The sequence below is a fragment of the Sorghum bicolor genome, chromosome 1, assembly GCF_000003195.3.
Source record: "Sorghum bicolor cultivar BTx623 chromosome 1, Sorghum_bicolor_NCBIv3, whole genome shotgun sequence".
Taxonomy (NCBI): Eukaryota; Viridiplantae; Streptophyta; class Magnoliopsida; order Poales; family Poaceae; genus Sorghum; species Sorghum bicolor.
Window position 1 is genome coordinate 79,403,961 of NC_012870.2, and position 17,536 is coordinate 79,421,496.

Genomic DNA, 17,536 nt, shown 5'->3' on the forward strand with positions numbered 1-17,536 from the left:
GCAGCATGGAATCAACTACCATCTATTTTACCTATTTTTCTCCTTTTCCTGATTTTGTTTGCCTGTAATGATATTATTTTGATTGGTAATAAAGTTTATGTTTCGTAAAAAAGAAATTAACTAGAGCCACAGCTAGCGCAGACGGGAAAAAAAGAAACAGGTTGTTTGTTCCTGTTGGCTCCGCCAGTATTTCTCATTCATGCTTCATCACATAAATGTTATATTCTACTTCCTCCATCCTAAATTGTAAGTCATTCCAAGAATCTTGGAGAGTCAAACTTTTCTAAATGTGACCAAATTTATATGATAAAATAATAGAAAAAGTCTACATCACCCCCCGAACTATAGTGTGGTGTCTATTTTACCCCTCAAACTATGAAACGGTCTAATTTACTCCCTGAACTATCCAAAACCATTCAAATCACCCCTGTAGCAAAACCATAGTTACTGTAGCAAAACCACCATAAAAATCGCTCGGGGGGTTATTTGAACGGTTTTAGATAGTTCAGGGGATAAATTAGACCGTTTGAGAGTTCGGAGGGTAAAGTAGACACCGCACTACAGTTCAGGGGGTGATGTAGACTTTTTCCATAAAATAATTATTATTATGATACCAACTAAATATCATTAGATTCTTCCTTAATTATATTTTAATAGTATACTCACTTTACGTTACAAATCTTAGTATTTCTATCTATAATTTTGGTCAAACATGAAAAAGCTTTGACTCTCCAAGATTCTTGGAAGGACTTACAATTTGGAATGGAGGGAGTAGGTTGTACAGTATTCTTAACAACATGCCGTTTATATTCATTGCTCAAGCTTGCCACGCCTTCTCTCGCCGGATACAAACTAACAGGTAAGGCCGTAGGATGTTCTGTCCTTATGTCTGTCTTGGATAGCCAATTTGGCTGGTTTATTGCTGACGGAGCTATTTGTGCTGGAGAAACGAGGCGAGAAATAAGCTAAAGAACCACCTTATGAGTAACCTAAAGCATCCCCAAGACTCCAACGGTCCGATGCCCACAGCAGTGACGACTGTAGAATCTTCCCTCCCAACGAGCACCTGCTCAAGTATCCTACAGCAAGTGGCAAAGTGCAACCTAGCACATGCTCAAATATCCTACAGCACGTGGCAACTGGCCAATGCCCCTCTGCCTCCGATCGAGAGTCCGAGTCCCGTCCCCACGAAATAGACGAATCACGAAACGGTCGAGGCCGAGGACCGTTGGGCTTGCGTGGCATCAGCTCGTCGGCCGGCACGTGCGACGTGTCCCCGCCCCGGGGAGATGGGCGGCGCACCCGTCAATGAAAGCAGAGCAAGAGGCCACATCGCACCCAGCAGTACACCAACGGTACCCAATTCAGCAAACCCGTGCAACCGAGTACATGTGCTAGTGCACGAAGTTGAGCCATTGAAGTTTTTTTTTTAAAAAAAAAACAGAGCAAGCAACAATTTTCTCTCTTCAAGCAGAAACAAAAAAGGAAAGAAGACGACGATCGGCGAACAACAGCAGCATCAGCAGAAATTTGTTCATCTCATGAACTTCTCTGTTTACAACGGCAGTGATGTCCCTTACAAGTTATACACAGGCTGACAGGCCTTCAAGTTAGCCACACACACGCCTCGTTCAGAGCTGCTACACTACTCCGTACGAGTGCATGGCATCCCCTGCACTGCTACGCTCCCTCTGCACTGCGGCACGTACGCAGTTCGCAGAGACGATACACAGCAACGAGCTCTGTTTGACCCACTCGATCCAACACCAACAAACACTTTCCGACGACCGATGGATCATCGCTCTAGTACTCTACTCTACCTTGGCTTGGACGGCGTGATCCGGATGACGAGGCCGGGGAAGACGTCGTCGGGGTCGTGCACGTGCGGGTTCCGCTCCAGGATGAAGGGGTCGCCGCACCTGTCGCTGATGCTGTGCAGCGTCTCGCCCTCCGCCACCACGTAGATCTCCTCGCACGGCCGCGCCGACAGCGCCGCGCCCCGCACCACCACCACGCCGCCGCCCTCCGCAGCACCGGCACCATCGCCGGCGCCGCCCAGCGTGCACACCACCAGCAGCATCGCCACCAGCGACAGCGCCACGCACCACGACGTCGCGTCCGCCGCCGCCGACACCCACCCCATCAGCTGCCGCCTCGCCATCGCCATGGCAGGATCACAGACAGAACTATACGGTGTACGTATGTCGAGTGCGCCCGAGGCTCTGATGGTAGTGTGAGAGTTGGACTTGTTCTTTTCTTGGGCAGTTGGTGGGTGCTTTATATAGAGCCAGACGTCAGAGTGGAGCGGAAGCACAGGGACAGGATGGGGCCAGGCCGCCACGTAGTGGGATGCAGCTTTGGGCAAGTATCCGTTGGAAGATAAGCTCGGCAGGCGTTGGAAGATAAGCTTTGGGCAAGTGAGGTCGCAGGGACCAGGGAACAACTCGAACATGCCATTTTCTTTTTAGCAAGAATGGACGGGTGTATACGCAGCTACATGGATCAACAAATCTGCACTTAAAAAACTCCAACGCAAACTCGAATTTTTTGACTCGGTCATCCAAACACACCATGGTGGCAGTGGGTTTCTCTGAGGTCGTCACAACTTTCATGTGCGGTTCCTGTGGTGGGCGAAGAAGGAAAAAAAACCTGCCACGTACGATGAGCTAGTGGCTGGCCGGGCGGCGCCTGAGATGAGATGGGGCGCACGCACAGGCCGGCGCAGCAGTGGAGCCAACCAATCATGCACCAAGTGGCGTCCCGGTGTCCACGAGAATTGGCCCCTTTCGGTGCCCATCGCTCATCACTGGGAGAGTCCGAGTCAGGCGGCGTCGTCGGCAGTGCCACCCGCACGCACCGCCCCAGCAGCGCCGGAAACGACCGCCACAACCGGCAGGAACGAAGAGACGGACCGAATCCACCACCTCCACCTCCACCTCCACCTCCTCTGGAGTATGGACCACGCACGCACAGCGCACAGGCACAGGTAGCCCGCTGTTTCCGCCCGAGAATAATACGTGTGCTCGCTGGCACTTGCATCGCCCAGGAAGGGAGGGAGAACGCGAGCCCGCGAGTGCTCGTGGTGGAGTGGAATCCTTGGAATCTCATGCCGCACCACCGTTCCGTTCGGGGTGGTGGGGATGGGATGGGATGGGATGGGAGTGTGTGGGAGCTCACCAACGTCAGACGTCAGTGTCCAGAGTCCAGAGCGAGACGGCAGGCAACACAGGGGTCGCCCCGGTTGTTGCGAGTGCGCGTGGAATTTCGCAAACGCAGACGAGCATATGGCGCCTGCTGCAGCCTTTAATTTCCCGTGGATATGCGAGTGTGCAAGTCCAATACAAGGGGTACGTACGTACGTACGTATGGAACAGCAACGTGTTTGGCCAGGCGCACAGAATCAAAATAATGCCCTAGTTTACGTTGTCTCTCTGCTTTTTTAAAAGAAGAAGAAGAAGAAGAAGAAGAAGAAGAAGAAGAAGAAGAAAATGTTATCTCTCTGCTGCTGCACTCCTAGAGTCCTAGTGCTCCTGCCTGGTGTTTCCTCTCACTGCCCCAGACCACAGAACCACTTGCTGGGGCTGTCACCACCAACGTGTCGCACTTTTGCGCGGGCTGAAAGGAACAGAGCCCATGGCCCAGCGGTGAGGCCCGTATGTCATTCGCGAATCTTTCTCGGCCCATGGTTAATTCAGAGGTTGTTATCCCGCGAGCAAGCGTAGCGTAGCTACAACAGTTGGGCCAGAAAGAAGGGTTACGTCCCTCAACTTTCGTGAAAGTTTACTTTTCATCCCTGAACTTCAAAACCGGATAAAATACATCCCTTAACTTTTAAAACCATACATATTACGTCCATGACATGGTTATGAGCGGTTTTGAAGGCAGTTTTGTCTTTTTCATTTTTCTTTATTTTCGTTGAATATTTGTAAAATTATAGTAAATCACACAAAATTCATAAAATAGTAAATATGATTTTGTTGGACTCCAGCTAAGTAGATCTACACAGTGAACATATGATATAGTATGCTTTAGTACAATTTTTTTTGTTGTAGCTTTAGATCTACGTTTTTCTATAATTAATTCGAATAATTCATAGCTATATGTTGTATGGCCCAATTGTGGTGAATTTTTTATGTTGTGCTAATTATTATATGTTTAAACTATGATAAAAATTTCATACTCATTAGATCATGTATAACTTAGTTATAGATTTATTAAGATTTAACAAGCATAAACTTGAATAAATTTATAACTAAGTAATACATGATCCAATGAGTATGAAATTTTTACTACAACTCAATCATAGAATAATTAGCCCACTATATAATTTTCATCACAATTGGACCATAGAAACTATAGCTATAATTAGTCTAATTAATTATAGAAAAGCATAAATCTAAAGCTGCATAAAAAAATTTTGTACTAAAACATACTATATTATATACTTAATGTGTAGATGTACTCATCTCAAGTCCAACAAAATTGAGTTTTCTATTTTATGATTTTTATGTGATTTACTGTGATTTTTCAAAAAATTCAGCCAAAATAAATAAAAAGAAAAAGACAAAACCGCTTTCAAAACCAGGTCAGGGATGTAATGTGCACGGATTTAAAAGTTGAGAAATGTATTTTTCCTGGTTTTAGAGTTCAGGGATGAAAATCAGACTTTCGTGAAAGTTGAGAGACCTAAAGTGGACTTTTTTTCCCAGAAAGAATGCGTCCCGATTCTGAAGCCATTTGGTGTGTGTGGACAGGAACGTGACATTTCCTTTTATATTCTTGTTTTCCCCCTTTTCGTACAAAGGCCTTGTTTAGTTTGCAAAAAAATTAGTTTTTGGCTACTGTAGCACTTTTATTTTTATTTGACAAATATTGTTCAATCACGGAGTAACTAGTCTCAAAAGATTCATCTCACAAATTACAGTTAAACTGTATAATTAATTTTTATTTTTATTTATATTTAATGCTCCATGCATGCGACCAAAGATTCGATGTGACGGAGAATCTTGGAATTTTTTGTGAACTAAATAAGGCCAAAATTGAGTCGAATCGTACAAAATTTATCATTGTATGATTTTTGTGCAGTTTCTACGTTCTATAATCAATCGACCTTCTTATCTATAAAGACGATAACCACACATGCGTGGACGTAGATTGCCACTGGTCACATCACATGTCCTAGATATTTTGTTTTTGATACATTGCATACTTGTGTTCCTCCGCAATAAAATCGTGCTGAGAAAACAAAATACTCCACCCAGTTAAAAGACCTAACTATTCTTTATTTCTATTGAGCGACGGATAACGCCATTCAAACCGCGGTGTCTCCACTCTCTTCCCCCGCTAAAAAGACACCGCCACTAATATATGTAATCAGCCACGTCTCTATCGATCCAGAGCAACTGATTTCCTTCAGATGACGTTGTATTTCTGGATTACACACCATTCAAACCGTGTCTCCACTCTCTTTCCCGGCCAAAAGAACACCACCACTAATGTATGTAATCAGCCACGTCTCCATCGCTCCCAGAGCTACTGATTTCCTTTAGATGATGTTGATTACGATATTTTCAGGCCATTGATGTTGACATATAGTTTATCTCTCCTGCTCGTCTGCCCTTACTCTAGGCAAGTTTGGTACGGCATGCGCTGCAGCACATCAGCCTTCATCTACTTGCGCCACAGGAGCAGGACTGCCTGCTTGACTGGTGACTCCATGCGCGGAGCACAGTGCCGAATACGCCGCGTCGGGGATTTGATTGTGCGACCCTACTCACGGCTTGGATGATCTGAAAAGAACGCAACAAGCGCACATTCGACAAGCTAGCCTCCACGCCATCCTCCCTACTTCGCAAGATCAAGGACGAGGCAGACGATTGGGTGGCGCTTGGCTTCAAGGACTTGCCTACCCTTGTGGTAGTTTTAGGAGCACAAGAGTTTCAGCTAGAAAGTATAACCACTGACGCTCTGCCGTTACAGCCGACACTATTTGTAACGTGTGTCGTCCGCCATCCTAATAGCAGCTCGCCACTTGGAACGATGGAATGTAACTTAAACTCTCTTCTTCTTAATGAGACATGTAAGGCCTAATCCAATCATCACTAGCTATGGCTAAAGTAAGGTCTTGTTTAGTTCACCCCAAAATTCAAAAACTTTTTAAGATTTATCGTCACATCAAATTTTGTGACGCATGTATGTAGCATTAAATATAGACGAAAACAAAAATTAATTGTACAGTTTATTTGTAATTTACGAGATAAATCTTTTAAGTCTAATTAGTTTATAATTGGCCAATAATTTTTAAATATAAACAAAAATACTACAGTACCAAAATTCAAAAACTTTTTTTTTCTAGTCCAGGAACAACCGGGCGCAAGAACAGTGGATGGCGGGGCCCACAGGTAAGATCGGCGGGCGCATTCTGGATTATCGGCCGAATTAACCAAAGAATTACATCCAAACAGTAAAAGCAAGAAACATTTCAGTGTAGTTTTTTTTAAGAAGGAAACATCTCAATGTAGAAACGTTTCTGGTTCTTGCGCAGGAAACATGGTGTAGAAAAAAGTTTCTGGTTTCGCCAAAAAGGTTGGTTTCGCCAGATTCAGTTCCGTCGTTCCTTAGCCTCCCTTCTCTTGAATCAAAATCCAGCATAAAAAAGTTTTAGGTTCTTGCCTAGAAACATAAATTGACCAGAGGCGGTTTCCCTTGATCAATTGTGTTTCTTGGCCTCCGTTCTCTTATGAACTGGCCGGGATCCCCGTGCAGTTGCACGGGGCAGTAACCGGATGTACACTGTTCGTTGGACTCATCACTGTTAAACACAATGGGTACACACTGTTAATTGGATCTGTCACTATTTAGCATAACGGACATATTGTTCACTGGAGCATAACGGTTATACTATTCGCTGGATCCAATCCATTAGTGTTCTACTTAACGGGTGTATTGTTCACTAGATCCGTTACTGTTAATGCACAGTAAATTGTAAGAGAGACAGTGGTATACGATTATAAGGGTAAGGGGTAGATTAAAATCCAGTCTATCAACCCAAATGTTTCACATAGTGATTCCAATTTATCATCCAAAATGTTTTCAAAGAATCTGAAAGAATTCAGAGCCCGGAGAAAGAGCTTTATAATATTCGCAAAGCGAGCCCCAGACCCAATATTGACCAAAGTGAACATCATAAAACTAGTAAGGAGGTGAATAAACATGTCACGCACAGAAAAAGTATGAGCTTTCTAGATTCTACATGCGAACGAATCAAGAGCTGACATAGCATCTAGCACATAATTTAACAGGGCACCAAGTTAATTCGAACGCTCAAGAACAACCAACACAAACACAAAGACAAACTAGGTTTATTGAGTTGTTATTTTGCGAACGAAAGTAGTTAGTTAAGGCTAAATACCATAGCAGTTAATCCGCAGAAACTCGGTCAAGAAATGAGTCAGAGGATCAGCTGACTGCTGTCCCAACTCCCAAGTTGCCGCATATCACAAAGAAGCTATTCCACAAATATAGCTTAAAATAACTTAGGGCTTGTTTGGTATAGCTTCATGAGTTGTTGTGAGCTGAAAAAAGTTGTTTATTGTAGCTCTCTCTTATTTCTCTCTCATCTATGCATGAAATAATTGGTAAAGCTATTTTTCTAGACATTTTTTTTTAAAACAGCTCAACTTCATCTAGGAAGTTGCTTATGAAGCTATGTTGTAAAAAAGAAAAAGTTTTACTAGTGAAATTGAGCTGTGCCAAACAGGATCATAACAGAAAATCCTAGTTTAGAGCAAACTTTAGTTCTGTCACCTCAATGTAGGCACCGTAAACACCCTGTAGTGAAAATAGTATCTGTTAAAGAAAACACATCATAAAATGGAATGGAACGGGGAGCATTGTTTTCATGATGTTATTTAAAGCACAGTTGTACAGGATCTTGGGATCTTTTGTTTACTTGCGGTTTCACATGGTTGACTTGACCGTAAATTGCAAATTTGAGTATTTCTTGCCAGAAAGCAGGCAAAATATAATATACTAGCATGAAAATGCTCCATAGAGATCAGTGTTCAATCTAAAGAAAAGGTGATACATGTACTCGTAAGCTGAACTAGCAGTCAACTGGGAAATAATTAAAGATTTTCAACTGGTTGCTGCAATATAAATCAAATTCTGCGGTTGACACTCGTACCTTTGTGCTTTCAACAGCCAATGCAAAATCTTTCCAATAATCCTCAAGACCATCACTTTCATTGGATTTTGCAATATCAGTTTGTTGTAAATCCAATGACAAATTAGTTGCTGCTACATTTGTGGCACCTTTTCTTCTTCTTTATTTTGGGACATTAGTAGTATCTTCACTGACATGCAAACTGAGGTCTGATCTCCTTCGTTTTTTCTCCATAGGAAGTGAAAGGAACACTTGTGTTGTGTTTCTGCACTCCTCTCCGCTATGCTAGCAGCCTAGAATGAGAAACACGAAATAAGAGTTGGAATGCAAAGTTTTTCATCATGGTACACATATAGTAGAATAAGCACACAAAAATATTTATAGAAGTTAATATTAATTTAACAAACTGGAATTTGAAGGACATACATCTTGCATTCTTTGCTCCTCAGGCCTTTTCTACAACACAACTCTCATAAACTAAATAGATGGTTGCCAGCTGGTTTGCAAAGGTAACTGATTCACTAAGGCCTTGTTTAGACGCCTTTAAAATTCCAAAAGTTTACAAAACTCTCCGTCACATCGAATCTTTGGACATATATATATATATGAAACATTAAATATACGTAAAAATAGCTAATTGCACAGTTTGTCTCTAATTTGCGAGACAAATCTTTTGAGCCTAGTTAGTCCATATTTAAATAATAATTATCAAGTACAAACGAAAGTGTTATGATGTCAAATTTCAAAAACTTTTGGCATCTAAATAAGACCTAAAGCGCTCGGTTACCATGTCCCCGGCCTGGTTTGGCCAGGACTGGTTCCCGCGCTACTCAAAATACCAAGAAATGACGGTCCACGAATGGTTCTGGAGCAGTGTCGATGATAACCGAATGAGACCTAAAGTAGAACATTCACTATATGGAGCAATCTTCGTGTTCTTGTCTGTCACGATACTACACGAATTTCGGATTACCACTGAATTAACACGAGTCAGTGGAGTTTAACACGATAGTGGCAGGAATCTAGAACAGAGTACAATCGGGCGAGCGATGAGCACCCCGCTTATTCCGGACGCAGCCGGCCTTCCTGTTCTATTCCTTGAGTGATCCCCACGGTGCCCGACGCCTCCCTTCTTTAACGTTTCACCAACTCGCCTTCTCTGCTTCAGCGGTTCTGCCAGGTTGAGCCGAAATACTTCGGGTTGGGCTTGACTGCGCGCTTGGGCCTCACGACGCCTCCCCGCCCATCTTCATTTCCCGCTTTCAGCTCCTTTGGCTCAGCGCTGTTTCCCGCCTCCCTTGGGTCACCATCAGAAGCTTGATCAGCTCGGCGCCCTCCACTCCTGACATCGTCTCCATCAGCATGCATGGTTACAAATGCTTGGCTCCCATTAGATGTCACCCTCCCTGTGATATTACGAGCCACTTCAGATGTTGTGAGTTCTTTGCCAATCTCAGATGCCAACTTATTGTATCCTGACCTGTTTCCATTCTCATCATCTGAATCAAGAACTATCATGTCAGCCTTTTCTTTTTGTTCTGTTAGCGTAGAAAGGAAGTTGATCAATTGGGCCTTGCGCAGACGAATTCTATCCCAATCCTTTGAAGAACTGCCAAATCCCAAACTGTGGATCCTATTTGCATCATGAAGTGCATGACCACTGGAACCCATTGCAGCTCTGGGTGTAAATACACAGCTTTTGCACTCAAAAGGATTCCCCTGCATGCTGTAATATATGCCTACAAACACAGAAAGTTAATTACATGTCACACGAGAGGAATTTGTATTTATATATAACACATACGCACACAGTAGGGGGCAGGCCCTCCGGTTTCCTCAGGAGAAAAACACAGCATATCATAGGGGATTAAGAAAATTTATTGACTATGCAGGTAGTAATTGTTGCGATCATGTATATCTGTTCTGACATAAGCGAATAATGCATAGCATCAGCTAATTTATTGACTATGCAGGTAGTGACTGTGGTGATTGCGTTTTCAGATCTTGTTGCGTTTTCGTATCGTTTTCTGATCTGCTAATTTATTGACTATGCAGGTAGTGATTCCGTTTTCTGTTCAGACATAAGCGGATAATGCATAGCATCTGCTAATTTATAACTATGCTAGAACACAGATTCGTATGTGTTGGGTGTTACAAACTAAACTTTATAATTTCATTACTATCATAATGAAATTTGGTTTTACCAATGTGGAAAAAATCTGCTAATTCACAGGTAAAGTATCTGGAAGTTCACACACGGCAAATGAATTAACAAATTTCTTCAACCCAACAACATGGATATATAAAAGGCTGAGGAATAAGAATTCAACCTTGCCCCTGCATTCTAGCATCGATGGCCTCAATTCCTGACGACTACATACAGAAAGCGGTAGGATAAAAAACTCTGTACCCACACCGGCATATTTGCATCGACGAACAGCTTCTAGATGAAATGCATTTGTCAATGCTCTACGATCTAGACAAAAATCGAACACATAATGGTACTGATTAACATCGTGCTAAACGTACCGGTGCACTGAGACATCCTAAGTTTGAGATTTCAGAACTCCCACTCTCCCAGTCCCAGTGATGGGGGCGACAATCGAGCCAGGTCCGGCGACGCCGGGGCAAGGGCTGCTTCCTGAGGGCTCAGAACTCAGAAGTCGCGCAGGCGCACCGGCAGCCTGCAATGCTGCCTTTGGGTTTAATCGATTTGAGGATTGGGGTTTTGAGGGGGAAATGACAAGGAGAATTAGGAGAGAGAGAGTGCATAGAGGAATGGAGGAACGGCCGAACGAAGGTGAAACCGAGAGCATACGCCGGCGGCCACCAGGTGAAGGGAGCGGCGTTTCTTCCGAGCGGATGGAGTCATCGCAGGGCCACTGCTGGACTGCTGGTACGAGGGGGGTTGGAATCATGGCAGCCCCGGACAACTAGGAGCGTGGCTGTTGGCTGTAGCTTCAAAATTAGTACTAGCATTGAGGCAACGTGGCTGGGTCGGCCCACTCACACCCAGCAACCAGCCAACGGCCCAACACTAAAGCCTACTAGCACTTCACTTGGTGGTGGCGCTGGGCCGCTGGCACTTCACAGTTGCATCGCGCGGCGCAGGCAGCATGGAAGGAGGGACAATGGAGGGGAAGGCAGCACGGCGGGGGCGCTCGTGGTCTCGTGGAATCCTTGGAATCTCATGCCGCATGGTTCGGCTTTGGAGATCCCATCGTCTACCTTTGCGTCTGCCTCTTCCCCGCCTCTTTCTCTCATGTTTCTGCGCTGCCTCCTCCCTCGTCACCGTTCTCGCCCTTGCCACCGCCGCGGCGTGCCCTATTGTGCTCGGAGCGGTCGTCTTCTTTCCCTCCACCGTCTCACCGGAGTTCCGCCATGCCCGTGCTCATCGGTGACGGCAACCTTTGAGCTTCGGCCATGGCACCCCTATCCCTCTCTATCCTTCCCGCGGTCGCCAGGGCCCTCAAGCACCTGTCCTCCTTCCCCGCTGCCGAGCCGGCCTATCTAACCCCCGGTTAGGCCCTTGTGTAGCTCGCCGGAGTTGGCTTCTTCTCTCTCTAGCGACCTTCTCGCCGAAACCCTAGGCATCGTTGTTGCTGTCTTTTTGTGTCTTGTGCTCACAGATCTAGGAGGAGGCATGTCTCCCACTAGTTGGGCCCTTCTATAGCTCGCCGGAGTTGGTTCTTTCTCTTTCTAGCGATCTTCTCCTCGCCGAAACCCTAACCGCCGTCATTTTTGTATCTCATGCTCACAGATCTAGTAGTAGGAGAAGGAGGCCTACCTTATCGGCACCGCCGTCGCTGGAGGGGAGGGAAGGAGGGAGGAGGAGGAGGAGGAGGAGGCCTACCTTATCGGCACCGCCGCTGCCGGAGGGAAGGGAGGAGCTCGCCGTTGTGGGTGGGGCGTGGGAGCGAGCGCGTGCGCGAGGCAGACCAGTGGAGGACGCAAGCACGACGCAACGAGGAAAACCAGTCGGACGCTCTCCACGCATATGACCCAACGCTTAATAGAGTTTTTGTTTGGCTTTGGATGAGAGATACTAAAGCTATCGATGGGTGCCTTTTTTGGGGTAATGCGGGGGGAGGGGATCCGCTAACTCACCATGGTCAGTGGCCCTGCCGATGATGTTGCGGCCTCTAGAGCGAGACGACAGACAACAAGCGGTCTAATTTGGTAGTAGGGTCGCTGCGACTAGGGGAGTGCGTGTGCAGGGAAAGCCAATAGTAATATTGCATTACATTAAGGGTTGTGCATTGTATTTTTTAGTTTGAGCAAGGGCAATATAATTTACCATTTTTTGGTTGACTCTGTCACATTATTTGTGTCTCTGTTTGGTTGCATGCACTGTGTGATCAAACTAGCAATGTGTTTTCAAAAATATCCAAAAAAAACATAGAAATAAATCTTCAAAAGTTATCCAAATATTTTTTACACAAAAAACAATTAAAACACTAAAATTTGGTTAAATCTTAGGATTTTCAAAGAAAATTTGTTTTACCTCGGAAAATTCTAAAATATGTGACCAAACTGTTAGATTGATCTCAGGCCCAGCCCAACGGCTAGGGCCTTTTCCCTCTGGATCGCGCCCTGATCGAGGGCGCCCAACCGATCCATGGTTGGTGGGCCCCTGACGCGCTGTGCTATAAAAACAGGAGTGGGGGCCGCAGGCACACTAACCTAAGTTCGCCGTGCTCACCACCCACTCGACAAACCCTAGGCCATCCGATCGGCTTGCGCAGTGGCGTCGGGAAGCTCCACTGCGCCAACTCCATCCTCCACCGCCATCATCGGGCAGTGCCGCTGGAGGCCCGAAGGTCGTCGTGATCTACATCGTCGCATCACCAACACCCTCGGCATGGACCTCTCCGAATCTGCTCCCGCCGCCAACGACGGTCGAAACCCTATACTCTAGATCTACACATTTCCATTTCCTTGTAATAGATCTAGCCTGCATTTGTTCATCACTGTCTTTATTATTTTGTACCCCGAATCCCCGTTCATGCTACTAGTAGTAGATCCTATTAGATCTATCAATGGTATCAGCCGATCTAGTATTAGATCGGGGTTTTCGGGATTTACCAGCAAGTAGAAGGAAGGGTTTTTCGAAATCTTAATCCTAACTCAGTCAAAACTGAGACTACCCGAACCCTAACGCCCAGATCCAGACGCAAAAGAACGAGTACACCGATTTTCATCGGCAAATCCAGATTAAAAAAAAGCAAGTCTCGGCGAGAAAAAGAACCCCGCAAGGGGGCCAAGCGCATGGCACCCTCGCGACTCCCATCGACGGCGGCACGCTCACCCACCACGGGGAGCGCGCGCTCCGGCGATAGGGCCCGCGGGGCGCCACTTCCTCCGGCCGCCGAGGGCCTTGGCTGCTGCTGCGGTGGTTTTGGCTGCGGGGCACGACATGGTCTGAGAAAAAGAGAACGCAAGGAGGTGGCCGGCCGGAAACGGCAGGACGTCGGCGACGGCCAGCAGGCTCTCCAGCGTCGTCGGCTGCTGAGAAAGGAAGGGCAGAGAGAAAGAAAGTGAACTAGGGTTTGGGGAGAGAGAGCCTGGCGCCGGCGGCCAGTTTATCCCTCCGATCTGCGCGCTCCACCGTCTGATCGCGACGGCCGCAGATCGGACGGCTCGCTTCTGCTGGGCTGGATTGAGCCCAGGCGGGAGGTGCACCTGGGCCACTTTGCGTGAGCCGGCCCAGGTTGCGGCCTGTCCAGCGTCCGCGCCGCCGCGAAGCTCAGTCATGGGCCGGGCCAGTTTTCCCCCTTTTGGGCCGCGCTGATTTTATTTCCAATTAATCAGCCGAGCCAAACTACGTGGGGATGAGCAAGTGGGCCGCGAAGAAAAAAAAATCGCCAAGCTCGGCCTGGGCGCTGCGCGCTGCTAAGCTGCGCCCGAGCTGGGCCGCAAGAGGTCGTGGGCCGAATGTCTGGCCGCGGCCCATTTAAGCACAAAAATTCCTTTTTATACTCAATTTGTTTTTTTCCAGAAGCACTTAAATCACTGTTTCGCTCAGTTTTAAATTTTATTTAATTTGCACCAACGTGTATATTAGTTAGAAACCACAGTCAGCAAGTTATGCTTTTGAAAAATAGCAAGTAAATTATTGTTTTCTGATGCGCAAGTTATATTTTTTAATTCACATATTAAATTGAACCAACGGGATATTTAATTTGAGAAACAAGTTTAAAAGCCTAGAATTTTTTTGTGATATTGTTATTTTTTTTACCAACGTTAATAATAGCAATATTACAAGTTCCAGTTTTATGCATTTATTCTATTCTGCCCAACGGTGATTAGAATTTATGTAGAGAGTTAATTTTTGCATATCTTGATTTTGACCAACGTTAAATTAAGATATGCAATTATTTTTCCTAGATTTTATGATGTTCTCACTATTTTCTCATGTTTAATTTCAGACCAAGCGTTGAATGCGATGCACTTCATAAGTGCAATTCCAAAGCTGACGGGGCAGAACTATGTTCTGTGGCGCGAGGAACTTGATGCAGCTCTAGCACTTGCTGAGATAGATTTGGCTCTTCAGGAGCCAAAGCCCACTGAGCCAAAGGAGCCCGAAAGGGCTTAGAATGAGACCGATGAAGCTTTTGCTAATCGGAAGCGAGACTTTGCTCCCATCAGAGCAAAGTATGATCTTGAGAAGTACAAGTGGGAAAAGTCAAACCGCAAGTGCAAGATTGTCATCAAGAAAACCATCACAGAGGGCCTAAGAGGTGCCATCCCAGAATATGAGACAGCAAAAGAATACCTTGAGAAAGTGAATAATCAGTTTACTGGTTCCACCAAAGCTCATGCTTCCACCCTGATCCAGAAACTCACTAACATGAGGTTCACAGAGAGGAGTGTGAGAGAGCACATTCTGAGCATGAGCACCATGGCAGCCAAGTTAGAGAAGCTAAAGATGCCCCTCGCTGATGGTTTCATCATTCACCTAGCTCTAAACTCACTTCCCAAAGAGTATGAGACTTTTGTTGTTAACTACAACACACAGCCAGAGGAGTGGGATTTAGAGAAGGTGATTGCTATGTGTGTGCAAGAGGAAGAAAGGCTCAAGAATGCAAATGGTGGTTCTGTGAACTTTGTGAAAGGAAAGAACAAGAAGCCATTCTACAACAAGAAAGCTCCAGATGCCTCCACCTCCCAAAACAAGGGAGGAAGCTCTTCACAGCCTAAAGCACAGCCAAAGCAAGACAACCAGCACAGGCAGGAGGACCCGGATCGCTGTAGATGGTGTAATGAGACAGGGCATTGGAAGCATGAATGCCCTAAGTTCATGAAACATTGCCTAGTGAAAGGTGAGGACATTATAACTTTTGTTGATGAATCCTTATATCTAAGTTATGCTAGATCCACATGGTGGATTGACTCAGGCGCAACTGTTCATGTTGCAAACTCTTTGCAGGGATTCAGTGGAGGGAGAACCCTTCAAAGAGGAGAAAGATAGATTAAGGTGGCCACTGGTGTTGCAGCTGAAGTTCAAGCTATAGGAAATTTATCTCTAGATTTAGCTAGTGCTTCACACTTGAGTTGCATGATGTTCTTTATGTTCCCTCTTTAGCTAGAAATTTAATTTCAGTTTCATGTTTGTCAGACTATGGTTTTGATTGCCATTTCAGCAAGAATGATTGTAAGCTACAGTTAAATAATAAATGTGTGGGTCTTGCCTTCTGACAAGACAAACTTTATTTATTATCTATGTCTAAGAATGTGAATGCTGAATGTAATAATGCTGAGAATGCAATACCCGCAGATGCTAGCAAGAAAAGAAAGAGAATTGATTCCTCATCGAAATTATGGCACTGTCGCTTAGGCCACATTTCGAGGGGGAGAATAGAATGCTTAGTCAAAGAATCAATCCTCCCACCACTAGAACTCTCAGAGTTAGAGCAATGCGTCGATTGCATTAAAGGCAAGTTAGTAAAGAACATAAAGAAAGGCGCTAAGCGAAGCACGAGAGTACTAGAATTGATCCACACAGACATTTGTGGACCTTTTCCAGTGACATCTGTGGATGGTTTTGATTCCTTCATCACATTCACAGATGACTACTCTCGTTTTGGATATATCTATCCAATCAAAGAACGCTCAGAAGTTTTAGACAATTTAAGATATTCAAGGCTGAGGTTGAAAACCAACTAGAAAGAAAAATCAAAGTAGTAAGATCTGACCGTGTGGGGGAGTACTATGGTCGACATACCCCTTATGGACAAGTTCCTGGACCTTTTGCGAGGTTCTTACAGGAAAATGGCATAGTAGCCCAGTATTCAATGCCAGGGGACCCACAACAGAATGGAGTAGCAGAAAGGCGTAACCGTACTCTAATGGTCTAATGGATATGGTGCGCAGCATGATGAGCTATTCCACTCTGCCACTGAGTTTGTGGATGGAGGCCTTAAAAACCGCTATTCATATTCTCAACAGAGTTCCAAGCAAGTCACTACTTAAAACCCCGTATGAGTTGTGGACCGACAGGAAACCCTCAGTCAACCATCTGCGTGTCTGGGGAGCCCTGCTGAAGCAAAAGTGTTTAACCCAAATATAGGAAAGCTAGACCCCAAAACAGTAAGTTGTCATTTTATTGGCTATCCAGAAAAGTCGAAAGGTTATCGTTTCTACTGCCCTGGTAGACATACCAAGTTTGTGGAAACGAGACACGCTAGTTTTCTAGAAGATCAGATGATCAGGGGGAGCAAGGCAGCGCGAGAAATTACCCTTGAAGAGAAGCGGGTGTTCGTGCCCATTCCCATGGTGCAAGAACCCTACTTTACGCTGCCTGTTGTTGTTGGATCTACACCAGTAGTGACAACACCTGCTACTTTTTCGCCTATGGCTAATTCGGAACCTGTCCTTCAGGAGCCGAATGAACCCATAGTCGAAGAACAGCAGCCCCAACAAGAGCAACCTCAAGGAGAAATGCCAGTAGCAGAAACTTCTGGCAGACCTCAAAGAGCGAGAAAGTCTCCTATTCTAGATGACTATGTAGTCTATGAATGCGAAGAAGTTCAGATGGAGGATGAATCCACTTCTTTGAAGAAGCCATGAGGAGCACCGAAGCATCTAAGTGGCAAGAAGCCATGGAAGATGAATTAAAGTCTACGAGTACCAATAAAGTTTGGGACCTAGAGGAAATTCCTGAAGAAGCCAAAATAGTAGGCTGCAAATGGGTCTACAAGGTGAAACATGACTCCAAAGGGAACATAGAAAGGTACAAAGCAAGACTGGTAGCCAAGGGTTTTACTCAGCGAGAAGGGATATATTATAATGAAACATTCTCTCCCGTCTTGAGCAAGGACTCTTTTAGAATCATAATGGCCCTAGTGGTACATTTTGATCTAGAATTGCATC

General features: G+C 45.3%; 3 protein-coding genes across 3 annotated transcripts; 1 reads left to right on the plus strand and 2 right to left on the minus strand.

Annotated features, from left to right (window-relative positions):
- Positions 1,503 to 2,263, minus strand: LOC8077983. The gene has a single exon (XM_002468585.2). The coding sequence runs from the start codon at positions 2,165 to 2,167 to the stop codon at positions 1,817 to 1,819; it is 351 nt and encodes a 116-aa protein (XP_002468630.1). The 5' UTR covers positions 2,168 to 2,263; the 3' UTR covers positions 1,503 to 1,816.
- LOC110431698 lies at positions 9,068 to 12,119 on the minus strand. The gene is made up of 2 exons (XM_021451078.1): positions 12,018 to 12,119; positions 9,068 to 9,903 (listed from the first exon to the last, which is right to left on the minus strand). The coding sequence occupies exon 2, from the start codon at positions 9,887 to 9,889 to the stop codon at positions 9,329 to 9,331; it is 561 nt and encodes a 186-aa protein (XP_021306753.1). The 5' UTR covers positions 9,890 to 9,903; positions 12,018 to 12,119; the 3' UTR covers positions 9,068 to 9,328.
- LOC110432821 lies at positions 14,610 to 15,640 on the plus strand. The gene is made up of 3 exons (XM_021453698.1): positions 14,610 to 14,725; positions 14,813 to 15,486; positions 15,594 to 15,640. Exons 1-3 carry the CDS (start codon positions 14,610 to 14,612, stop codon positions 15,638 to 15,640), a joined length of 837 nt encoding a protein of 278 aa, XP_021309373.1.